The sequence below is a fragment of the Prinia subflava genome, chromosome 25 (assembly GCF_021018805.1).
Source record: "Prinia subflava isolate CZ2003 ecotype Zambia chromosome 25, Cam_Psub_1.2, whole genome shotgun sequence".
NCBI classification, from domain to species: domain Eukaryota; kingdom Metazoa; phylum Chordata; class Aves; order Passeriformes; family Cisticolidae; genus Prinia; species Prinia subflava.
Genome location: NC_086271.1, coordinates 4,961,456 through 4,985,797, shown reverse-complemented (window position 1 = coordinate 4,985,797; position 24,342 = coordinate 4,961,456). Strand labels below are relative to the sequence as shown.

The 24,342-nt window shown below is 49.3% G+C and overlaps 1 protein-coding gene across 2 annotated transcripts in view; it reads left to right on the top strand.

Annotated features, from left to right (window-relative positions):
- HUNK (hormonally up-regulated Neu-associated kinase) overlaps positions 1-22,062 on the top strand; it is a 37,197-nt gene extending 15,135 nt beyond the window's left edge. Inside the window, exons 3-10 of one of the 2 annotated variants that reach the window (XM_063419342.1) lie at positions 5,503-5,558; positions 9,800-9,935; positions 10,154-10,281; positions 13,531-13,666; positions 14,292-14,460; positions 14,977-15,060; positions 18,798-18,861; positions 20,363-22,062. In XM_063419342.1, the coding sequence (XP_063275412.1) occupies positions 5,503-5,558; positions 9,800-9,935; positions 10,154-10,281; positions 13,531-13,666; positions 14,292-14,460; positions 14,977-15,060; positions 18,798-18,861; positions 20,363-21,006 (1,417 nt within the window). In that variant the 3' untranslated portion in view covers positions 21,007-22,062. Of the gene's footprint in view, positions 1-5,502; positions 5,559-9,799; positions 9,936-10,153; positions 10,282-13,530; positions 13,667-14,291; positions 14,461-14,976; positions 15,061-18,680; positions 18,862-20,362 lie in introns of both variants that reach the window. The other variant, XM_063419341.1, reaches the window with a different exon arrangement.
- The last annotated feature ends 2,280 nt before the right edge of the window (positions 22,063-24,342 follow it).

Below are 24,342 nucleotides of genomic sequence, written 5' to 3'. Positions count from 1 at the left end.
TGCTTTTGCCTTGGGTCTCTGTGTGCTCCCTGGGATGCATCAGGGATAACTGCTGTGTGCACAGGCCACCTCGGGGCTTATCTTCAGCTACATGATCCACTGTCATATAAATATTTGAGCAGCCACCAAGTTCTCTATCAGCCTCAAAACTGCTGATCTCTTTAAATTATTAACCCCACAGTTTGAGGCAGGGACAAGGAAGGAGTTTACTTACTGCTTTCAGGGATCAGTTGATACTCAGTATTTAGAGAGAGGGAGAGATAAAGGAAATAAATCAGGTTTCTGAGAAGGACAGAGTAAAACCAGGCAGGAACAGATGAACACATTTAGCTTTTAACAGCAGGATTGTGTCAGCAGCAGGAATTCCTCTCCCTGAGGAACTTACCTTCTGCACAGTGGCCAAGGCACTCACAGGGGGCTGGCAGGCTAGGCTTTGATTCTGTTCTTGTCCAGAGAGGACTCAAACCCACATTTTGTCCAAAACCAGCTTGTTCCCTGAGCACAAGCTGGAATCAACAGGCTGCTGTGGTGAGAAGGAGGCAAGGCTTTGGGGCCCAGGGAGAGCCTGAGTGTCTGTGTGGATGCTGAGTGTCCATGTGAATCCCAAGTTTCTGTGTGGATGCTGAGTGTCCATGTGAATCCTGAGTTTCCATGTGGATGCCGAGTTTCTGTGTGCATGCTGCAGGTTTGGCTCTGCCCTCTCTGCCACCTCTGTGACCTCAGCACAGCTCCAGAGGCTGTGGGAGGAGGCAGCAGCCCTGAGAGCAGTGTGACAGTGCTGGGCTTCCTCTGGCAGCTGAGCTCTGTCTGTCCAGCCCTGCGGTGTTGAATTAACCCCCACTCCACAGGCAGCCTCCTTCCTCCCTCTGCTTCTCAGGTCACTGTGCAGCGCTGAGCTGCTCCTTGGGAGGCTTCCACACCGTGAATGAGCAGGGCTAATTGTGTCTGAACCAGTAAAACTGGCCAGAATCAGCAGCAGTTATGGACTGATTAAACTGGCAGCACAGCTGCAAGTGTTTTCTCTGGCTTATCCCATTGAATGCGTATCCTTCTTCTGCAAGCAAGGAGTGTGCAGCAGTGTAGGGGTGCAGGAAAAGCCCTGGGGGTGTGATCTGGGTTTATTCTCCTGCCTCCCTCTGAGCAAGTGGGGGAGAAAAATTAACAATTACCTCAGGAGTTGTCCTTCAGCATCTCGGGCCTCTGACTGTGGCAGCTCTAAAAACAGGCTATTCAATCAGCTACTGAGGGAGGGGAAAAAATAGTGCAGGAGTCTGATTCATTCTCTGCCTGGCTGCAGTGGCAATGTTCTGTTGTTGTTGTTGTTATTTTTAAAGCAGGTAAAAATACCAGCACTTCCATGTGCGTGGTGGTCCGGGGGCGTTCGGGTTTGCTACGAGTGGAACAAACTGCAGCAGCCCCGGGCAGGAAAGGGGCTGCTGCTTGTCCCTCCAAATGCTGCCCATAGAATGGGGCAGGGCCCTGCAGGGCTTCTCATTGGCTGTTTTATTGCAAACAAACAAAAAAAAAATCACGGGTTTTGTCTGCATTGTTTGGGGAATAATGTAGATGTGGCTTACCCTGTTCCACTTGGGATGAAAATCCCCAGATGGAACGAGTTGCATGAAATTTGCTTATTTTATTTGATGGGTATTACTCAGGAGGCTGCATGGCTCACAATCCAGACTTGGCATGGCAGAAAAGCACTCAGATCACTGGCCTTTGGACAAGAGCAGGCACCCAGAATTCAGTGGAGATGCTTTTGTTAAGAGGCACTGATGTGTGAAGAGCCTAAAATGAAAGCACTTCAAGAAATCTCGTTTTTATTTAGAGGTGTAAAAATACCCCCAAACTCATGTTCCACTGTGTAGATGTATTTTAAAATTCTACATTATGTCATCTGCTGAGATGGATGAGGTCTGCAAGTTCCAGAGTGCAGAAGCTGCTGCATCTTTGGTGAGGGGTGCCCAGGGTTCAGAGCTCCTCTCTGAAAGCAAAATGCCACTATTCTATATATAATTTCATGTTATCATTTGGGCTTCTTTCCCTCCATCAGGAGAGCTGGGTGGTTGCTGCTAAAAATACATACTCGCAACAAGCTCAGCTGTGAATCAGGTAGGAATATTTATCTTTTCCTCTGACAGAGGAAAAACAGAACCAAATGGCAGGATCTGGTGAAGCTCTCTCTTGGCAGAGGGTGTTTACACAGGTCCTCGTGCTGTCAAAAAGCAGCATGAGCAATAAGCCCTCTGGGAGCATGGGGACAGCAGGGAAAATGAAGTGAAAGCCTCACTGCTTGCACTGCATCCCACAGGAAATTCTCAGCAACCCTTTTAAAGTCATTTTAACAAAACTCAGTCCCATTCAGTGCAATTACTGTCAGGTAGTCAAAGACAAGAATTGAATGCTGTGTTGGTAGCAAGGATGGCTTGCTGTATTCCCTTTTTGTGCCCTCGTGGCAGTGGGTTCCCACCTTCCACTGCCGTTTGGTGATTAGAGGCAGGCCAGGAGTTTGAAAGAGATGGAAAAACCTTGGTGCTTGGGCAGAGCAAGGTGGTGCCACACCATGCAGCTGCTCAGAGTGCCACGGGATTCCTCATTTGGCACCTGCTGTTTGACATGTTGGCTTTGATAACTTCCAGCCTATTAATCTGAAGTGCCAGTAGTCTGGCTGCTGATGCAATATTGATGACAGATCCTGCTGCACAGAACAAACTCTCCCTTTGAAGAGCGGAGCTGCTTCGTCTTTCTACTTCATTTCAGATTTCAGGATTACCTTTGGGCATTCCCCCTTGCAGTGCTCTGGTGTAAACAAACTCAGCATCACTTTAGCAAAGACAATGGACCAGGTTCCTCTCCTACAGAGGCAGCCACGAGGAATCCAGTGGCGTTGTTACCTACAGGAGAGTTGGGCCCAATAAGATTTTGATGTCAAAGCCTTTGAAATGTACATTGGTACACAAATGTGGGGATGAACCCAAATCTCTGCAACCTTTCCAGCTCTTGCAAAAGGCTTGAAGGTGGCCTTGAGAGCTGATGGTTAAGGAGTGATTTGCTGTGGTGCTATTCTGATTAAAAATCAGATTCAGGAGAGAGCAGCCAACCACTGCTGCTGTGCAGCTGCTTGCTGGTGAAGCCTTCTTTCTCATCCTTCCTCCCCCAGACAAGAAATAAAGTGTGAAATGCAAAACTTCCCTTTTGCAGCTTGCTGCCTGCCATGGCATGGAATAAACTGCTGTGGCAGCAGCTGCTGGGGGCCCTTGCTCCAGGGGTTCACTTGTGTTCCTCACTGGAGGCACTTGGGCATCCCAGAGTGGTCCAAAGAGATAAACCAGCCCTGTGGACAGCAGAACAAATTCCCAAAGAAACTCAGCCCATAAAGAGGGTGTATTTTCAGACCCAGGGAATGCCAACTGTGCGCTGCCAGCTCCACAAGCTGAGAAGACATAAATATCTGCTGGTTCTCCAGGCTGTGGGAATGCAGCCTGGCCTCCCCTGTGTGCCTTCATTATTCCTGGATTTGACTAACTTGTCCCATGGCTAGACACTCTCAGCATCAGGGAACTGATCCCTGAGGCCAAGGTAACACTTCTTGCTCCTTTGGCATTTAATGCCTGAGGGTATTTTAAAGTTTTTCAGCATTCAGTGAGTGATGAGAATTTGCTTATGGGGGAAAACCCATAAATAATCTTTTAGTTGTGTGGTTTTCTTTGAGGAGCCGTGACAGTAAAGGAACAAGATCAGATTGACTTCAGGGAGGGAAGCTGGAAGTGTCCAGAGTCCATGCTTTGTTGCAGTGGAAAAAGAAACACCATTGCCCCCAGAAGTGTTTGGAGGGCTGCATTTCATACACTGTGTGATGAAGGGTTTGGAATGGTAAAGGCAGGTGAGACACTCAGTGGAAGTCCATGAAGGGTCTGGGCTTAGCAGCAGCTCAGATAAACTCTTCTTTTAAAGCATAATTAAAGTTTGCATTGGCCAGAACTGACTTAGAAAGCATTTAGGAAGTTCATGGAAATGGGTTCTAAAGCGGGTGTGCAACTGGGTTGTAGCAGCACAGAGAGAAATGTGGGAAAGCCTGTTGTCCTGGCTCCTGGTACTGCTCCAAAAATCCGTGCTTTCCTGTTGGGGTGGACAAAAACTGTGCTGCATATGGACCATTAGATCAGTTACCACTCACTGGCAGATCTGCTGAGAACAGACAGATGGGTAAACAGCTTTACCCAGCTTTGACTGTGCTCTATACTGAGGCAATATTTACATTTCTATCTTCTTCCTCTGATGGCTCTAAAATGCCCTGTAATATTTACCTCTTTTTTTTCCTGTTTTTACCTTGAATCCTCTAAAACATCTTTTCTGGTGTTCATGGTTAGCCCCCCTGTCATTCATTTGTTGCTCTGATTGCCTGGATGTCTTTTCTCCTTAACTTACAGCTTGCATTTTCCCCCTTTCCTTGCCTTTAAAGTCTTGCCTCTTCTGAGCTGATATTTCACATACTCAGAGCTTCCAAATGGTTCTTCTCTTTGGTTTGAGGTGCTGTACCGAGCATGGCAGTAACTTGGAGTCTTCCTTTCACACAGCCCTCCTTGTGGAAGTGCTTGGCTTGGTTGGCTTGGGTTACTTATTTTATTCAGCCTGATATCTTCATCTGCAATGGAGGTGTCTTTCATCACTGCCTTGGCCTTGCAAAGGCAAAACACCATGGATGTCACTGGCTTCCCACAACTAGAGCTAATGGCTTCATTATCCAGATTTTTCCCGGAGTGTGCTGGGAGAAGCATTGCTGTGGATATCCCAGCATGCTGATGCTTACAAATATTTCCTGTCTGGATGGGGGCAAAAAATCCTTGTGATGAAGCCTTGGCCACTGCTAGGAATCATGGAAGAGTTGTGTAGCAACCAAAATTATTTTTTTCACATCGTGCTCAGTGCTCAGCCTGCACAGCCTGGGGTCTCAGGGTGGGTTTCTGGGTGTCATTGGACAAACCATTTCAGTCCCTCAGCCCTGGGTTTTACCTGTGCTGACCTTCTCTGCAGGGAGTTGGATGCTCCACCCTGCCAGCAGGCTGATTCTGATCTCCCCTGCAGACAGGGCACAGGCTTGGGCTCCTCAGATCTCAGGTTTGTCCTTCAGCCTTGGGCTCTGAAGAGTGAGGAGGAATTGACCCTCCGATTCCCAAAACATACTTTAAATGCTTCCAGTTTGTAAGTTTGCTGTAAACTTCCAGTACTTCGGGAACTCGAAAGAGCCTGGTTAATTACAGGATGTACTGACAAGTGCTCGTAATGTCATTTTGTGCCAGAAGAATAGGTGGGAAGCAGAGTGTGAAAGCGCTGTTAATTTTGGGCAGGATGCATGGGGCTTTCTGCCTTCGCTGTGGAACTGTGTGTGCCGCTTTCATTATACATTTGATTATATACAAGCCTTGTACATACACTGATGAGAGTGAGGCAAAGCTGCTTCATTATTTTGGAGACTCACTCAAAATATTTTCTTTCTTTCAGAGACTTGAAGATAGAAAATCTGTTGCTAGATGAAGACAACAATATCAAGCTTATTGGTATGAAACCCGTTTGGTGATTTCAGTAATTAAAATTGTTAGTTTTATAAAGAGAGTTTTTGAGGCTTCATAATCCTCCATGTGAGAACTGCTAATGTTGCTGCAGAGAGGAGCTGAGAGAGTATAGATAGCAATCAAGCTGTTCCTGACAGCATTTTGTGAAAAAAAAGGATCCAAATAATTCGGATTTAACTGGGTATGGGAATAATCCTACATCTCAAACCCACATCTTTCACATTCAGATGGGGAGCTTGGTAAAGAATTTAAGAATTGACACCACAGGAGTGGTTTATTTTATTATCATGATCACTTCTCATTTGCTAGGGGCTGGATTCTGCCCCCGTGAACATATGCTTCCACTGAAGTCAGTGGGAGTTGCACACATTTTTAGCAGCTGGCAAAATGTGGTCCTATATTTATATTTGTTAAATTTGCTTCCAGCACCCAGGACAAAATTGGTTTAGAGGGCTGTTAAAGAATAAAAAAGATCAACGGTGGAGCCTTGATTGTATTTAGGTATCAGTTGTGTGTGGTGCTTGATTCATTCAAGCTGTGCAGGCATTTCAGATTAATCATTGGTGGGGATAGTCTCTCGCTGCCTTGCATAACTCCCATTAATGTTAATGTGGGCATTGAAAAGAAAATATTCCTTTCATAAAACAAATGCCAAACATCTGTTTATGTTTCTTTCCGTGCCTGCACTTTCACCAACAGCGGTGGCTGTGGTGGCAGACTTAAAACACTCAAACACTTCTGAGTCTCTTCAAAAAGTTCCATGGGCTGAAAAGTGGTGAGAACCACTTAACATTCCAACATCCAGGTCAGCTGGACGCTCCCTGTGACGTCTGAAGGACAGGGGAGGATGATTCACGAGACCTGAAGTACCCAGGTTCTACTGAGGGAATGCAGATTTGGAAATGCTGCCCTGACTTCCAGTGACGACCCCGCAGCAAATGAGGCTGGGAAAATAACAGCAAGGGGAAGGCTGGGTTAGCTCAGCTGAGGGTCAGGAGGACACTGATAAGGGCCCATGAATCATTGCCCAGTGCTGATGGACACCACCCATTATCCTGATTCAGCAGATAAGCGAGACCAGATGGTTCCCACCAGCACTTGAGGAACGTCTGACGGATTTAAAGAACTCACACAGCCTCCCTGTTACTGGGTGTTTGGTTACACAGCACTGCGTGAGCTGGACAGCCAAACCAAGACCTTCCCAGATGACACACGTACAATTGAAACTCACGTGCCAAAAAGAATGACTCCAGGCCTCTTCCTGCAACTCTGTTTGCTTCGGCTGCATGGGAAGGTCTCCTCGCAGTGGGTGGTGTGGGGAGAAAAGAGAAAAGAGCCAGCCTGCTCTTCCACAGCCTCAATAAATTGTCCCCAGGTCTGCAGCCTGATGTGTAAGTGGAGCAGATTGCAGGCAGTGTGTATGCTGGAACAAAGCAATTCAATCCCACCACCCAGCTGGGGGTGTTGTAGCAAAAGAAAGGTTGCAATATTGTGTGTGGCCTTACTAGAAATGATCAGTTGTGTCACCACACAGTCCTTTCCAGGAAGGCTCTTCAGGAATGAAGAACATGCTTTGAGGAACTAAAGTGCTGCTTTTCATGACAGGGAGGAGAAACTTTGAGCTACAAAACCACCTCACATTACCTGCTGTGGGGTGAGAGCTTGGTCTCCATGATTAGTACAGCAGTAAACACAGGAGTGGCTAAGAAAAAGAAAAACGTTGATCTTGTAGTAGCTGTGGAAGGAAGAACCAAAGGTGAAAAGAAGATTGAAAATGTGATGCTGAAGTCACTGCTTGTTCATGCATTTCAGTGAGACCTGGATGCCTTGAGCCCTCGGCTGCTCAGGGGCACCTTGGATTTTTTCCTCCTTTTGGCCACGTGACAAGGTGGTTTAGAGCCTCCTCTTAGATATTCTTCTTGGAAGAATTCCCTCTGAGAGGACTTACTCTTAGCAGTCTGTTAATCAAATGGAAGAACACCAGAACTGGAATTGTTGGAAGCAATCCACTCCTTGTTGTCTACCATCCCTCGTGGTCGGTGTCAGATAAAGACGCCACAAAAAGCCACTCAAAAAGTCCTTGGCATCCTGCTGGGACACCCAACTCTGGGGAACTCTGCTGGTCCAGCCTGTCCAGGAGCTTGTGTTGAGCAGCTCTTCCCCTGCTGTGGCTGGCAGGGCTGCAGGGGTGGCCGTGCCTCCGTAGCTTGGATTCCCTGGAGGCGCTGCGGAGGAGGGGAGCGAGGCGAGGATGCTCCGACAGCAGTGGGGGTGGTGGAGCTCCCTCGTGAAAATATTTACTTTGGAAAGCCAAGTGTGGCCTTTGATCTGAATTCCTGTAGTTCCCTGGGCTCCTTGAAAGGGAGAGGCAGGCAGTGGCAGCGAGGTTATCAGTGCTGGTGGTGGCACTGCTCTCACCGAGGTCAGCAGTGCATCCTTAATAAAAATGACAAAAATCACACTATGATCACCATGTGCTGACACAGGGCTAACAGCAATATTCCCATTTCCATGGCTATGGAACCCCTGTCCCCAGCATGCATCTGTTTGCACACATTCTGCATTTTCAGCAGGGGAAAAAAAAGGCATAGCAGCTGAAATGAATGAGTGTCCCTCCACTGACACTGCTGAAGGGATGCTGCCTGACACCATCACAGAACAGAGCCCTTGCACCCTGTGACTGTAAAACATTACAGTTCAGTCTAGGAACCTGGAGCTGGCATGACACAGCAGGGTAAGGAGCAGGAATAACACTTGTGGAGGTATTATTTCTAGGAGTTTTTAAAAGTATTTTACAGTTGACGGAACTCATCTCAGGCCACAGCCAATGAACACGCTAATTAAGTTAATGGATCCTCTGCAGTATTTGCAAAAGCCCCAGGGATGGTACATCTCTGGCAGGGATGATTAAGCAGTGTCCAGAGATAATTGTTTTCCATCAGAGGCAAGGAAATCATCTCGATTCTCCCTTCAGTTTTGACAATGTTCTGCAGGAAAGCCCCAGTGAGGCTCTTTAGCTGTGGAAGATGCTGATTCCTGTCTCCCTGTGCTGCCTGGCCCTCAGAAGTGCAGCCAGTCGAGTGGAAAGCACTCTTGCCACCATTTAGGCACTCAGGCTCTTCCACTCACTGTGATAATTGGATTTTTTGGGGAAGCATGTTTATATCTTTGCCTGGTTTAGTGAGGGAATGAGGCTTACCTGTCATCCCTGTCAGGGTGCTTCTAAATACCTTGAGGAACTCTTCAGATTTCAGCCAAATTTGGTTTTCATTAGGGTGAAAGCTAAAGGACAGGTCAGCACTGCACATCCAGTGCAAATATACGTGCAGGTAAGGAAAAGATCCACAAATCAATGACTGAGAGAGGATATTGAGGAATTAAGCAGATGTCAGTGTTCTTAATAGTGGTGGCTTTCTGGAAGATTCACAGAATATTCATGAGTTGGAGAGGACCCACAAGGATCAGGAGTCCATCTCTTAATAAATGGCATTTGCTGTTCCTTGAGCCCATCTCAGCCTGCAGCCACACCAACCCTGGAGCAGGCAGCAGGGAAATTTTGGGCACCCCCTTGGGCTGCCTGAGAGCACCTGGGAAACTGCAGCCCCTCCTGCTAGAGGCTCCCTCTTGTCTCCAGTGCCAGTCCCTGGTTATCTCTGCCACAAAGGAGGGTCAGATGCACCCAGGGGTACAACCATCCAAGGCAGAGCCAGGGAGGGAGGGAGCAGCCCAGCCAAGACATCTCCCCTTCTTGCTCCAAGACCTCCATGTGTCACTCCAGAGCTGAACCCTCTGTGTCCCTGCATCACCACAGCAGCCCCCTTTTCCATCTGCTGGCTCACTGACACGTTTTGGAGGGAATGTTGAAGAAATCCCATCCACCTTGTGCCCTGCAGAACATCCTGCAGCAGTGTGGAAGCCACGGCAGCCTGGGCTGGCTCAGCTCTGGTTGTTGCCATCCAGTTGCCAGCGAAATGCAGTTGCTTTGAGTATGAAATGGATAATTGGGCATGTCCTAGGGCTCTTTTTATTGTTTGTGGAAACCTCTGGTTATTTGACACCTCACAGAAGCAAATTACATAACATTTTTTTGCATGTGGATGAGGGTTTTTTTCTCCTTGGGGAGTTCATTGCTTAGCTTTTGGAAAAAAAATGTTCTTTTTAACTTGTGCTCTAGCACAGTTTGACTGTGTCTCTCTTTCATAACTGTGTCTCTGTGCCTTCCACAGACTTTGGATTGAGCAACTGTGCAGGAATCTTGGGTTATTCTGATCCCTTCAGCACCCAGTGTGGGAGCCCAGCATATGCAGCCCCTGAACTCCTGGCAAGGAAGAAGTACGGGCCCAAAATAGACGTTTGGTCCATGTGAGTTACTCCTCGAGTTCATAACATTTATTCCAAAGAGCAGGGACATCTCCAGCTGGATCAGGTGGCTCATTCAGCCTGACCTGAAATGTTCTCAGAGCTGAGGCATCCACCCTGTGATAACTGCCAGGCGTTAAAGATGAAGTACAGTCTCCAAAAGCCAAATTTTTCCTTGTTCCTGATCCTTTTGGTTTCCTTTCCTGCCTGTTTCCTTGCAGTGGGGTGAACATGTATGCCATGCTGACTGGAACACTGCCCTTCACTGTGGAGCCATTCAGCTTGAGAGCCTTGTACCAGAAGATGGTGGACAAGGAGATGAACCCCTTCCCCACCCAGCTCTCCTCAGGTAATCCAGGGGGTTCCTGGGAAGCGTTCCCAATCAGAGGTCAGAGCTGCTGCATGCAATTATGGAGCATTTGGGATTGGGAAAAGTTCCCTTTTTTCCATGTTGGCCTCTGAAAGACCCGCAGGAGTTGCTGCAGCAGAATTCCTTTTGCTTTGCCTTCTGGAGAAGCACCAAGTCGTGCTGAATATGAGAGAAGGAGCAAACGTGTGGAATTGCTTTGGTGGAGCAGTTGATCAGTTTTGCACATCCAGAAGATTCTAGCATAGGGTAGGGATGGATGAAGAGATTATTTTGGAGTAACAGATTCCTGGGCATTATCATGGCTGGGGTTGAGTGAGAAGCTGCCTCAAATGACCTCACAGTTATTATGGAATAATGACATGCACTCAGAAAGTTATTTTGGGACAGTTACCTGGGATAACCTTTGTGTGTTCACAAAATGCAAAATAGTTGGTGTATTAGTATCAGAAATATTAATTCCTGCTTCAGAGCCATGTCACTAGGCAACAGAATCACTTTCCAGCTTGCAGCAAGGCCACTGCCAGCATTTGGAACAAGCTCTGTTTGGTAGCTGGGTTTGATTTTTTTATGCCACATTTGTTGTCCGTGGAGAGCTCCTGTCTCCTTCCCTGGCAGCCTGTTTGCAAAGGGCTTTGGATGAAATTAAAAGATTGCAAATACAAAAAGGGAATGGAACCCGTTGCTAGAGGGTGTGAAAGAGAATCCTTGGGAGCTGAGTCACAAGGTGAATTCTCCAAGTACAGATTTAGGGTTCCACCTTCCACCTTATAGAGGGTCAGACCTTCTACAGATAACAGATAACACTGCTTTTGCCAGGCTTTGTTTTGCTGTTCCATCCATCCTGCCATTTAACAGATCAGATTTTCTTTCCCTAGCATCTGTAGCTCACTTGACACTGTGGTCCCCAGGGAAGGCAGGATTTTGTTTGTCCTGTGAGAGCTCCAGCAGCCTGAACTTGCAGAGATGATGGCAAATTAATGGACTAGATTTAAACATGTTAACCTTTGCCCAGGGTGGACAAAGGCGCCCATCAGTCCCTGACCCAAGCCCAGGGCCCTGTGACATGGCACAGTGTGATTTAGGGTGACACTTGCTCCTGCCACCTTTAGGCTTTGGGTCACTGGGCAGAAACTCTGCTCCTCTGCTCTGGGAACTGCAGTCCTTGTTAACTTCTTGGGTTTATGGACCTTTTATTGCAGTTGGGTCTTAATTTCCATAAATTAAGAGCAGGGAATTTCCGCAGGAGTCTGTTTCACACGTGCAGGACGTTGTTTTTCAATATTTAATGTCCTGGTTGCTGAACACACAGCCCCATCAGGCAGGCAGCCAGCCCTGTCACTGAGCAGCAAAAACACTTCACTTGTCTGACCTGAAATGCTGGGTGACCGTGAGCACCCAAAACAACCTGTGCAGCAAAACAGGGAGATTTTGGAGTTGCTGTTTGATTTTTCCACTTAGGAACCTGTTTCTCATTAAGCCTCTTGAACAACAGCTATCTGGTTATTGATTGGAGGTGAGCAGAGGTCAGATGCTCAGGAAGTTTGTGTTCACTCTGCATATATTCCTTTTCCTTCGTGTTTGCTCCCTGGGGAGATCCTTTTGCTGTCCACAGCTGTGTGGCTAAGCTGGAAGAGCTCCTTGTGCCAGCCCAGCTCAAACCAGCCAAGGTACTGCTGCTCCTCTCTGTTCCCTAGGTCTGGGAGCTTCCAGAGGGGAAATCTTCACTCCAGAATTTGTTATCCCAGCCTGAATCTGCTGATCTGTGGCACTTCACAAAGCTTTATTTAATTACTTTGCCTTTTGGCAAGGGTTGGGGTGGAGAAGTGGGATTTTTGGGGAGACCTTGGGGGATTTGGGGACCAAGCATGGTGGTGATGGAGGAGGGAATGTGTGGGTTTGGGGAGAGGGATTCCTCTGGCCCTGAGCCAAGGGGATGTGTGAGATTTCTGACACAGACACGGGGGAAGCACTGGAGCGAGAGGGGATTAAATGGGAGAACAAGGGTTTGTTGTTTGCTGTCATGGGGGTGGAGAAAGGGCAGGCCAGGCACACAGAGAGCAGCTTCCAGCAGGTTTGGGGACTGGGATGTAGGCTCTTCCTGCTGCTCCTGTGACTGCTGTAGGATAATAACAAAAAATACTGGAGAATATTTAAGTGAAGCATCTCACATAAACCACTGGTTTGTCAAGAGAGTGATTAGAAAAAACCCAGCTGATGCCTAACTGAACATACAGAGTTGTGAGTCTCTCTTGCACATTCTTGACACAGAGGGGGCCCTCTCTCCAGCTGAAACCTGATTTTTGCAGGATACTGTACATTGAGGTTGCTCAGGCTGTTGGGAGTTGGCATCTGTTGGGTCTGACCCTGATGAATTTAGGGAGAAACTCTCCCTTCCTCATCCTCCACCCTCCCCTGGTGCGCCAACCCATCCTGACCCATCCCACCAACAGGTGTTTTACCCTCCTGAAATTGCATGTAGGAGCAGTGAAATCCAGCCTTGGCAATTAGACCTAGTTGAAACAGAGTTCATTTTCAGCTCAGAGGGGCACTTCTTGGGAGATTTTTTGCAGACCACTTGATTTCCCTGTTCCTAATCATGTAAGAAGCACGTGACTTAAAAACTGAGCGTTTTTGCAGGAAACTCAGGAGGAGTGGTTGAATGTCATTGAAAGCTGAAGGCTCAGGAGAACAAAGCAAAGCCTGTTAATTTTGCTGTACTCTTTTAATTCGGCTAAAACCTTCTGCAGCTGATTGTAGGTTGGATGGAAGCCAGAGAATTTATCCTTATCATGTCAAAGGGAGCCCAGTTTGCTGTGTCTTCCTTCCCAGGTCTGCATCCCTGCCCTCCACTCATCCCTGGTCCATCTCCTTCTACTTGAGCACAGTGATTTGTCTCTGACCTGCCTCCAGCCTCTTGCCCTCGTGTGGGAATTAAATGTTGGCTCACCTGCTCTGAAACTTCAAGTGAGCCCTGAGACAAAAAGGGCTTTTCCCCCTCTCCTTTGTAACCCCATAAATCATGGTGACTGTCAATCGGTGTTTGTTTTAGTTACTAATCCCTTGCTGGCTCTCCCATTTTCTCAAGGATGCTGGAGCGTGCAGTAGGAAAGCTTTCCTCTCTAGCACGCCCTTGCTCAGGCTGCACAGCTGCGGTCACTGCTGTCCTGTGCAAGTCCCAAGGCAGATGACAGAGCTGTTGTTTGGGGTTTTTCCCTGCTCTCTCCACAGCGGCCATCAACTTCCTGCGCTCTCTCCTGGAGCCAGACCCCGCCAAGAGACCCAACATCCAGCAGGCCCTGGCAAACCGCTGGCTCAATGAGAACTACCCTGGAAGGGCTCCACCCAATGTCACCTATCCAAACAGGTACAGCCCAGGGGGAGAAGGGGGAGCCTGCCAGGGGGGCTGCACATCACCTCCCTGGGGTTCCAGTTCCATTTGTGTGATGGATCCCAGGAACTGCTTTTGTGACTCCATCCTAAAGAGTATCGAGGTTGGCCCTGTGTTGCTTGAAGTGGTTGAGAGGAACACCTTAAACTTGAGGCTGCAATTGCAGTGCAATGATTTGCAGGGTGGGCTGGGGTGCAGAGCTTCTGGTTAATTTGCTGCAGGCCGGGGGATGGGGAGGTGAGACGGGCAGCTCAGAGCAGTGCTGTTTGATTCCAACAAAAGGGGCTTTTCAGAGAGCCACATCTGGGTTGGATTTCACCTCTCTTCCTTCAAAACCAGCTCATCCTAATGATTTTCAGTGGTCAGGTGTAGGCTGACAAATGGCCTGAGCACCATGGGGCCATTTCCCATCAGGGATGGACACAGTGGGCAGAGTCCTTGCTGTCCATTCAGCTTCCTGCAGCTCCTGTGCTCCCAGATATCCCTCCTTTCCCCGCCTGCTCGTGGCAGAAGGGATCTAATCACCCCCAAACTGCTGAGCCTCCTCTTGGTGTCCTGCCACTGAGAGGACAGCTCAGAACTCCTGCCTGTCCCCGTGCAGGATTCACCTGGAGGACCTGAGCCAGAGCGTGCTGCTGCACATGACCGAGAAGCTGGGCTACAAGAACAGCGATGTCATCAACACCGTGCTCTCCAACAGGGCCAGCCACACGCTGGCCATCTACTTCCTGCTCAACAAGAAGCTGGAGCGCTACCTGGCCAGCCTCAGGGTGAGCACTGCCCCTGCCCCTGCTGGGGGACAGCTGCAGGTGGCCTGGCTTGCTGGCCTTGGGCCTCACGGAATTCCGGAGCAGCCCAAGGGCCGTCCCTCGTGGAGCGCTGCGTCCCTGCATTGAGGTTGTCCTGTTGCTTGGAATAGCAGTAACACCCTTTGTTGAGTCAGGACATCAGGAAGAAGCTTAAGAGCTCTTCAGCTTCTTTAAGCTTTCAAGTGAAAGCTCAGCTGAAAGGTTTACCTGATGTAATCTCCCTGGCCCCTGAGCACAGCTTGGGCCGGCCGATTTGACAGCAGCGTCTTAGTTCTTTTCCTTTCCTCAGTCCTTCTGACATCAGTGATGATGCCACCAACGATATTGAAAATGTAATGGACCAAATCCATCACCTCTGTAAGCTGATGCTCCTCTGCTGAGTGCCAAGAGTGGGTAGGGTCCCTTAAGCAGAAATTAAATGTTTGTTTTCTCTAATCATCTTACATATTTTACCTTTCTGTGCTTTTCTCTCCACAGAAGGCTGAAGGCCAGGACAGCATTTGCCACAAGAACCAGCTATACCAGATAGAAAAATACAAGGCAAATAAAGACTCCTATGAGGTAAAGCTCACCAGAGCTTGTTGAAGTGTTTTGAAAGCAGATGGGATTCGAGCATCCTTGGTGATTGTGAATAAAGTGATGGGTTTGTGAACCTGTGGAGAAAAGAAAGACCTGTGGTCTTGCCTGTGCAGGACAAATAACTCCCTTGATTTCTCTTCAAAGGAACAAATAGAAACCCCCTAGAGAGGAAACAGAAAGGTGACTTTCAGGGTTTTCAAAGAAATTGTTTTTAAATCTCTGTAGAGCAAAATGAGGCAAACACAGGGGGCTCCATAGCTTCATTCTGGGGTGCAAGTTATAAAAAGATGAAAACTGAGTGTGCCTGAGGCTCTGAGCCTTGAGACCTTGGTGCTGCAGGACAGAGAGCTGAGTGACAGCCAGGGTGACCCTCCTGGTGTCCTGGGCCAGCCCTGGTGTGGCTGCCAGGAGCAGTGAAGCAGTGTTAGCACAGCACTCTTCAAAGTCAATTTTCTCTGCTCTGGAGCAGAAGTGATGCAGGAGCAGCCCACTGCATCATGAAGGAATTCCCTTGGGCAGACAAAAGATTTCACCTTTTGCTTTTTGTTGGCCTCCAGTCTTCTTGCCTGCAAGCAGAGAAAGTATTTTGTCTTAAGTCACGGCTGGATTTTTCTTCCCCTCTTGGCTCATTCTTTGCCAAGCACTAAAATTACAGGAGTAATCTGAGCTGTGCACTTCTTCCCTGCCAACACAAAGAGCAGCATTCTTGAGGAGCCTGCCTGCTTCAAAAGCTGCTCCTCAGCTCTGGATTGATGATCTAATTGCAGGGGCAGGTTTGTGTCGTGGCTGGTTCTGTTTATTATCAAGGCTGCTTGCAAGGCAAGCTGAACTGCAAGCCAGATGGAATTATCAGGGCAGAGCACTTATTCTTTTCTTGAATAAATCAAAACTGCCTTACTTGAGATGGATCAGCAGTGGATAGACTCAATGAATGTGATATTTCACAGAGCTCTCACAACTTACTCAAGCTTCTGCAGGGCAACATTCCCTGGAAACAGGGGCAGGTACTGGGAGCTGGAGGCCTCAGATGCTGCATGGAGCATCCTGCTTCTCTCTGGAGCAGGTGCTGGTGTCACTTCCCTGAGCAGTGCCAGAGGCACTGTGCTTGGGATTCTGCATTCCCCAGGGATCAGCTCAGCCTCTGCTTCTGCAGGGGAGGCTGAGCAGGGCCTGCCTGGAGAGCCCACTGCCCTGGGGAGAACTGGGAGCTAACAGCAGGGCCAGGGTGTGGCCCCAGTGGGGTTTGTAGGCTCGCTTAGGGACAGGAGCTCCCTCCAAAGCCTCTCCTGCACTCAGAGTTAATCCCAGGGTAGCTATTTACAGGGTGAGGGGGTGTCACGTCTTTCCTGAAATACTTGCCAGGATGCACTCACTGTGCAGACACTGCAATAATAATAATAATAATGATAATGGTAACAGCCTGTTCTCCTGTTCACAGGCACAGAATATGGAAGTGCAGGTTAGTCTGGGATGAGGGAGGGTGTCCCTGCCCATGGCAGGGGGTGGAGATGGGCTCTGAGCTCCCTTTCAACCCATTCTCTGGTTCCACAGTGTTTTCTGTCACTTCAGCTGTACTTACACGAGGGGATTATGTTATTTTGCTGTGGCAGGACAGGTGGAGCAGCACACAGGGGTGAGTGCCCACCCCGGGATGCTGCTGCCACGTGTAACCAAGGCAGGCACCTCTCCTGAAATGCCTCCATGGGGGAGGGACACAACCCTGGCAGTGTCCAGCTCAGTGGGGACTCGGGACAAGGGGGTTTGTAAGCTCAGGAAGGTTCATGATGCAGTTCCCTTATCCCTCCCCACCAGTTGCAGAGCAGGAATTGGGAGCCAGTGGTCCCTCGGGAGCAGAGCTGCAGGTTGCCATGGGGACAGGACCGGGAGGGATGGTCAGCTCCGGCTTCAGCAGGCAGGGAATTTCTCCCACCTCTCCCCAGCGATGGGAAATAAGGACTTGGCTCCAGGAGGGGCTGCCAGCAGCTGGGGCAGGCAGGGGCACATGGGCAGGGGTCATGTCCTGGCCCTCTCCTCCACCAGGTCTGCTGATCTGGGCTGGAGAGGGGCCCAGGCTGTTTGCAGGCTGGTGCCGCTGCAGAGCTCAGCTCAGATGGGCTGTGCAGGGAGAGGGAGGCAGGCAGTAGCCTGTGGCTCTCTCCATCTCTTTATTTTGGAAGGGGTCTCGGGATGGATGGCTGTCCCTCCAGCAAATCCAGGGGAGCCAGTGGGCTCCAACGTGGAATTCACAATTTTTGAAAACTCGTGTCCTTGCCCTGTCAGAGGTGGCCAAGGCAAATACCCTTTATCTGCCTTTCAGATCCATTGCTGGCACTAAGAGGAGGTTTGAGGGTCAAGGTCAGGACAGGAAATAGCAGAGGGTGATGTAATTCCCAACCTATTGGAGTGTAACCCACCGGTGCAGCTCCTGCCTGCTGGGACAGCGGGGCGTGCACTCCGCAGTGCAGAGGGAACCCTTACAGCTCCCCTGGATGGAATCCTCCTTCCCTTTTCAATGAGTGCGTGGCTCCTTGGGAGTGCAGGACTTTGCTCCTGAGCCTCTCACAACCATGGTCATTAAGGAGCAACGCTGGCAGTTCTAGAAACGCTTCCAAGACTATTCGCAGTGTTCATCCAGCGTGAAGTAATTAATTGCCAGCACCGGATCTGTGGATTTCCTTTGCCAGGGGGGCTTTAATTGTGTGAAGTGGCAGTGTTGCTGTGGCTGGGAGAATGGACCAGCAGGGTGAGGCCAAAGGCAGGAGCACTTGGCAGGTGAGGAGCTGCAGCTTGGCTCGTGCCCTGTCAGGCTAAAAATACTGCAGCCCTGGCAGATCCTGCACTCAGACAGGGGCTGCAGCAAGTAGCAGCCATTCCTCACCTATCCAGAACAGCAGATAGCTCCAAACAGCCTGGATTGGCTCCTGAGGGCTTCATACAGTCACCACTTAGCCTCTTCCTCACAAGTGCCTTCATAAATAGACCCTGGGGACAGCCTGGTCTCTGCTGAAGACTCTCTGAGAGCAGAGTTTCAGAGCTGTGGGAGGAAAAGCAGTGTGGTGGGCTCAGAATGAGCTGCACCCCTTGCCTTGGTCACTGGGGCAGGGTGACACTCCCACAGCATTGTCAGCACTGTTATTGCTGCTGTCCTTTCTGCTGTAAAAGGAAGGACTTGTATTCCCCCAGATCTTGCCTGGACAGAAGATAAATGCCTCAAAGACTTTAAACTTCTTTAAAACTTTGCAGCTCACCTTTTTACATCTCAGAGGGAGTGGAGTAGAGAGAAATCAAAGACTTCTTTTGGTGCTTAAGTAGGGTATTTCAGGTATGGAGGAGCACAGACCTTCACCTGCTTTCTCCACGAGAAAAATTTCCTTTTCCTTTAATTTTCCAAAACTGACTTTCACACTGCCTGAATGTCAGAGCAGATGGGAGCCATGAAACCATGGCAAACTGATCAGAGGAAAATGAGGATTTAGTTACTCCGAGTAGTCAGAAAAAGTTCCTTGTAAATCCATAGTCCTTAATCCACCTTGTAGGTCTGGGGGTCCCTGAAACTTCCCTTGAGTAAACCAAATTGTTCTTGTTTGTTTTGCAACCTAAAGGACAAAAAACTCAAAGAGCAAGAAAAGAAAGGGGAGATCCTTCACCGTCAGCTCCCAAAGAAACCTGAGAAAAGTCCAGTTTCATATAGACAGCCTTCTTCCTGTCTTGTCTCACAGATCCAGAGCTCCAAGGCTCCGCCGAAGGACCGCAGAGCCGCCAAGGCCGGGGCTCCGGACAAAGGTCAGTGGGAAAAAGGCCCGTGGAGGGTTCATGTGTGCATGTGTGGTATGCTTGGAGCCTGGCCTGTCCTCTCTGCTCTGTGCTTGTGAGCAAAGGGAGCAAAGTGTGTGAGCAGAGACCCCGGCTCTGCATTCCCCCTGCCTCGGGGGGTGGCGTGGCAGACAGGCCTGGAATGTTGTGACTTGATAATTTATCATTTGCTGTGCTCAACGGGACAGAAAATTGTCCAAATGGTCTGGCAGCACGGGAACCTCTGCTGCAAAGTGGCAGGAGTCCAGAGGGCTGGTCAGGAATGGGACATACTTCCTTGAAAAAATGAAAAAAAAAAAATTAAATGCCCATTTTGCTCAGATTTGCTGTCCCTTTTGGGAGGAAGGTACAGGGGGAAGAAAATCTAGTTCTTTTTTTCCCCACTTTATGTTTCTCCCTGCTTTTTTTGTTCTGAAACCTGAAAATCATGCAGATCTCAACTAAAGCATCTGTCTGCTTATGGAGACTATGTTTTGACACATGTTAAATAATTGTGGCCAGTTTTAGAAAGAAACTGGTCAGATTCTTTCTAGTTTTACTAGACAAGTGTGAGCTTTCATCCCGTTCATCCATTCAGGTCTCAACCCCTGACAAGCCCATCCCTCCACAAGAAATACATGGGAGATTTGTGGCTGTGACCTGAGTGCTGGCAGAGCCAAATTATTTCAGGTCCTTTTTAGATGATTTGAGACCGAGGGAACTGATGGAATAGCTACCAGTTAATTCAATTAGGGGGACCTGGCAATCAAGTTCCTGAGACAGCTTTCCACCAGGGCACAAAACGTGCTTGCTTGTGATTAGCTTGGCATAAGGCAGTGCCAGCGTTCTGTAGGAGCTGAGGAGATCTTCTCCACGAGCTGTTTTGTTTGACTGGGCCAAATCCTGCAAAGATTGTTCCATTTATTTTCAGAACCTTGCAGGAGGAAGGTTCTCGCTCAAGTTGATGCAGCAAATCTGTTCCAACTGTGACAGCCTGAATCTGGCCTGGTGCTGCTACTCCATATTTACATGTGTGAAACCAGGAGCAGATTTTGTTCCAAAATGCAAGGAGAGACATCAGGGATTAACTCACTGCTCTCCCCTGTGTCTCTAGGTGTGTCAGCGAACACAGGCCCAGCAGGAGCCACACAGAGCTGTGCTAAGAAAGGAGAAATGTGAGATTTCTCAGGTGTGGCATTAGGGGATATAATTAATACAAACAGCTTGAAGACATCTGTGGTTTTGCCTTTCAAGTGCCTGTCTCAGTTTAAGCCCTTTTCCTGCCTGTGAGGAGCAAGGCAGATAAATTACCTGGGGAACAACGGTGTTAGCATTAACGAGGGTGGGGGCTTTGGGTTCTGGGTGTCTCCCAGACCCAGCTCTGCCTTGGCTGGCGCATTTCTGGGGTTCCTGTGCTCGAGGTGCCCGCCGGGGCAGGCTGTGCTGGTAACTGCTGAGTGCTCTTCTGCTTCCCTCTCCCGTTGCTTTGCAGACTCCGGCGGAGGCGTGAGTCCTTTCCACGAGCCCCTGGCGCCCAAGACGGGCTGTGTCACTTCCAGCTCCCTGGAATACCTGGAGGTGCAGCAGCCGCCCCCCAGGACACCGCGGCTCCTCAAGAGGCAGGAATCTCCGCAGCCGGAGCCGTCCCGGATCGGGGGCCGGGCCAAGGACTCCCCTCTCATCCTGAATATCGTGCACTCCTTTGAGTCGGTTGACAGGGAGGACCAGATAGACCAGGTTTCCCCCTCTCACCAGTACAGAATTCTAGGCTCGCCAATGAATTTCCCTTACAAAAGCTCAAGCGAAAGGACACTGTCCCCACTCTTTCCCCCGGGGAGCACGTCCCCCGTCCACCCCACGCAGGTCTCTTTCACGTATGAAGAAAAAGCGTATCAGGCAAAGGAAGAGGCGGTGTCCCCAACTCAGCTGGTGCCCAGCAACCCCCTGGGCAGCCCAAACTGTGTGAAAAGCAGGGGCAGGTTCCCCATGATGGGGATCGGACAGATGCTGCGGAAGAGGAACCAGACCATGCAGTCGGCGGGCGAGAAGCCCCTGGAAGCCAGGATGCCTCAGCTGCAGCAGATGAGCCCCACACAGATTTCCTTCAACACAGAGCCTGTCAGCGGCCAGTGTTAGTCTGACACCCTGGGATTTGCACTGCTCTTCTCTGGGATCCAACCTTTTTCTCCTTTAAGCAAGAAGGGAAAGCCACGGGCATGTTGCTGTGGAAAACCCTGCGGTGGTGCCGCACGGGAAATCGGAGGTTTGCTTGCAAGGAAGGCATCGTCCCACACATTGAAGTTGAAAGAAAAGGGCTCTGCTTGTGCTGTTAAGAAATATTCTCCTTTGGCATCTGACTGTACAGTAAAACACCCTGCAGGAGCTGCGTGGATCTGTGTTTTCCCCGCTGTGCCCTGCTGCTGCAGCGAGGTTGGTTGGAAGGACCGCGAGGGTTCGGCTCCTCCAGGGAATCAGTGGGGCCAGGGGCTGTGGTGACACTGTCCCTGCTCCTCCTGCCTGTGCCACGCAGCACGTGGCACTGCTGCAGGCACTGTCCCTGGGGCAGGCAAGGGGGAAGAGCCGAGGTACTCTGTCCAGAGCAAGCTTGCTGACAAGCCCTGCCAAGAAGATGAAGGTGGTGGGAGCTTGAGTAAAGACACACGAGTGGTCTCATTCAGAAAAAGTGGGAATACTGGAGGTCAAAGCAGATTTTACTGTCGATTACATAAAGTAGGTAATAACACAATCATTATTTCCATAAGGAAAACTGTGATTTAATCATGTCACAAGAAACATGATTATTTAAAAACAAGTGTCATCGTGTGGAAATTCACTGCGTTAAGGGCCAGTTCCTTTCACAGGAGGGTTCTGCAGGCAGGTGCTTCAAACAGAAACCCAGATTGCAACAGGCTGTGTTTAAACAATCAGCCAGCACCTGCATTAGCCCCTGTTACATCAAGGCAGCATTGGACAACCTGAAGGCTTCTCTGAGACTGCAGTGAATTAAAAAGACTAATAAAGGACACATGAACCTGTACCAAGTTCGTTTTATACTCCAAGATTGGTAATGTAGTGGTTACCAAAAACTGGGTATTGTTATGAGCAGTGAAGATTAACTTTCTTAAAAGACACCATGTTCTGTATACCAGTCTTTTTTTTTCTAAGTAAATGATACATCTGAGAGGTTGGCAACATTTTTTTGGTTTTGTTTCTGTCCTCAAACCCTATCCTATAAATTAGAAGGTTTAGCCAAAGACAAAGACTGCCCTTTTCTCTCATCTGTACCACCCCTGTGTGCGTGTTTGTGTGCTCAGAGCATCTCAGCAAAGCTCATTCCAGCCTGGTTCCCCATGGGCAGCCCTGTCCTACTCTGCTCCCACCACTGAATGTCATTTCAAAACCCAGGAAGCAGAGGTGGTGTCTTCTTGTCCTTGGAAGATGGGATATTGCCGCTGGTAGGAAGGAATCCAGGCCCTATTTTCATCCACACTTTTACAAACAATTTCCTTGTCCTGTTGGTGTCTGTGCAGATGCTGAGGGCTCCCCCTGTTTGGGAAGTTGCTACCTGCAAAATAATACACATGAAAGCCCCAATACGATTGGAAAAGCCAGCCCTGGAATAATTTTACCCACTTTCAGATCAAGAAGTGTTGCATTCTGTTTGTAGACAGCACCCAGGCGGTGCCTCCCAGGGGGAGCCCTCATTTATAAACATCAGAGTGTTTTCATTCTCTTCATGCAAAGAACATGTTTGTGCTGCCAAGCCAGTGGGCAGGGAGCACTGAAATCAGGGAGCACTGAAGTCAGGGAGCTCTGAAATCCCCCGCTCTGTGTGCATCAGACTCACATACCGAACAGATGGCAGATGCCAACTTGAATTACAAACTCAGGTTTATTTGGAACCCAATAAAAGGTTGGGGCAGGCAGGAAAGAGACATGTCTTGGTTGGGTATTCTTTTGTGGAAACATGGGAAATTCGTGTGAGAATCAGAGTGGAAACGAGTATTAAATCTTTTATTATATTTATAGAGAATATAGGGGTACTACACTGCTAAAACAACTGTGTGTTCAGCATAGTCCATAGCTATCTACAGTCCAGTGACCACAGAAGGGCCCCACTGAATATCACAGTGGAAATTCCAGGGGGGGAAAGCTGTATTGGGTATCATTATTAAAGATATGTACTTTTTGAACAAGATTGCCACAGGCTGCTGATTTTTCAGGACAAAACCTACAAGGCCAGGTTGGATGGGGCTTGGAGCAACCCGGTCTAGTGCAAGTTTGAGATCTTTTTGTGGTGTTTGCCTCAGTCTTAGCACCAAACCTGTCATCAATCTGTTTGACAGCTGAGAATACACCTTACCCTTCAGGCTGGGTGTTGGCAAAAGAGCAGTTCTGAGCTTTGGTGCAAGATGGAAACACCTCCAACCCATCTCTGTGGGGTCTTTCTGAGCTGCTGATCTCACACAGAGCCCAGGCAGTCAATGGAGCAGCTGTGAAACACTCACAGGAGAGTTTTGCAAACTGGCTGATCACCAGGCAGCAGTTCAGGATCCAGAGTGGTAAAAGTGGTTTTATTCAGGCTCTTGTGCCTGGAAAAGCAGGATTTATTCAGCGAGAAATCAGCAGCTGTTGCTGAAGGTGTTGTCTTTGTACTTCTCCTGTAAACAGACTGCTAAATGCTAAAAATCTTCACTGCTTGTAGCACCCCAAGCTCATATGGGCCATGCTTATCCAGAAGTGAACAGAAAATTCAGGGGCACTGTTGCTGTGTGCAGGAGTTTGGATTTTGCGTAGAGCCTTGAGAGACGCCTGTGCTCCATCCTGAGTGAGGAGCTGGGCTGGCAGATGGCCTGGAGCTGGGACTGGAGCACGTCAAACACTTACTGTGTCTCCAAGTGTCAGCAAAATGCTGCCTTGCCCACCCCCAGCCCAGGTTTCGCCTGGGTTGAGATCCCACATTTCACTTCAGGGGAGGACGTGCTGCTCCCCAGGGGAGCACACCCCGAGGTGCTGGGGTCATAGTCTGGGCTCCTGTGACTCAGGTCCCGGCTGGGAGCCCTGGCATGGGGACTTGAGGTGACAAGAGCCCTGCATGGACACACCCACAGACCTGCAGACCTCTGATTTTCTCCACTGATTTCCCTGCCCCTGAGTCAAGTGCAGGATTTTCCATGGGGTTAAAACCCTTCATTAGCATGAGGGGTGGGAGACCCTTCAAAAGCCCAAATCCAACCACTCCTCTGACAAACAACCCTTGACTCCCACCAGTGACAGGGACCTGGCCAGTGTCAGAGGGGCTTTCCTGCCTCAGGAGGTTCCACCTGCACTGTCAGCAGGGAGGGAAGAGCCTCCCTTTGCCTTCACCAGCGTGGAAAGGAGCTCAGGGCTGCACCTATTGCTCAGTGCTGAGCTGAGCCCTGAGCCCAGGTTGGGGCAGTTGCAGGAGTGTCCAGAGTGATCGATGCATCT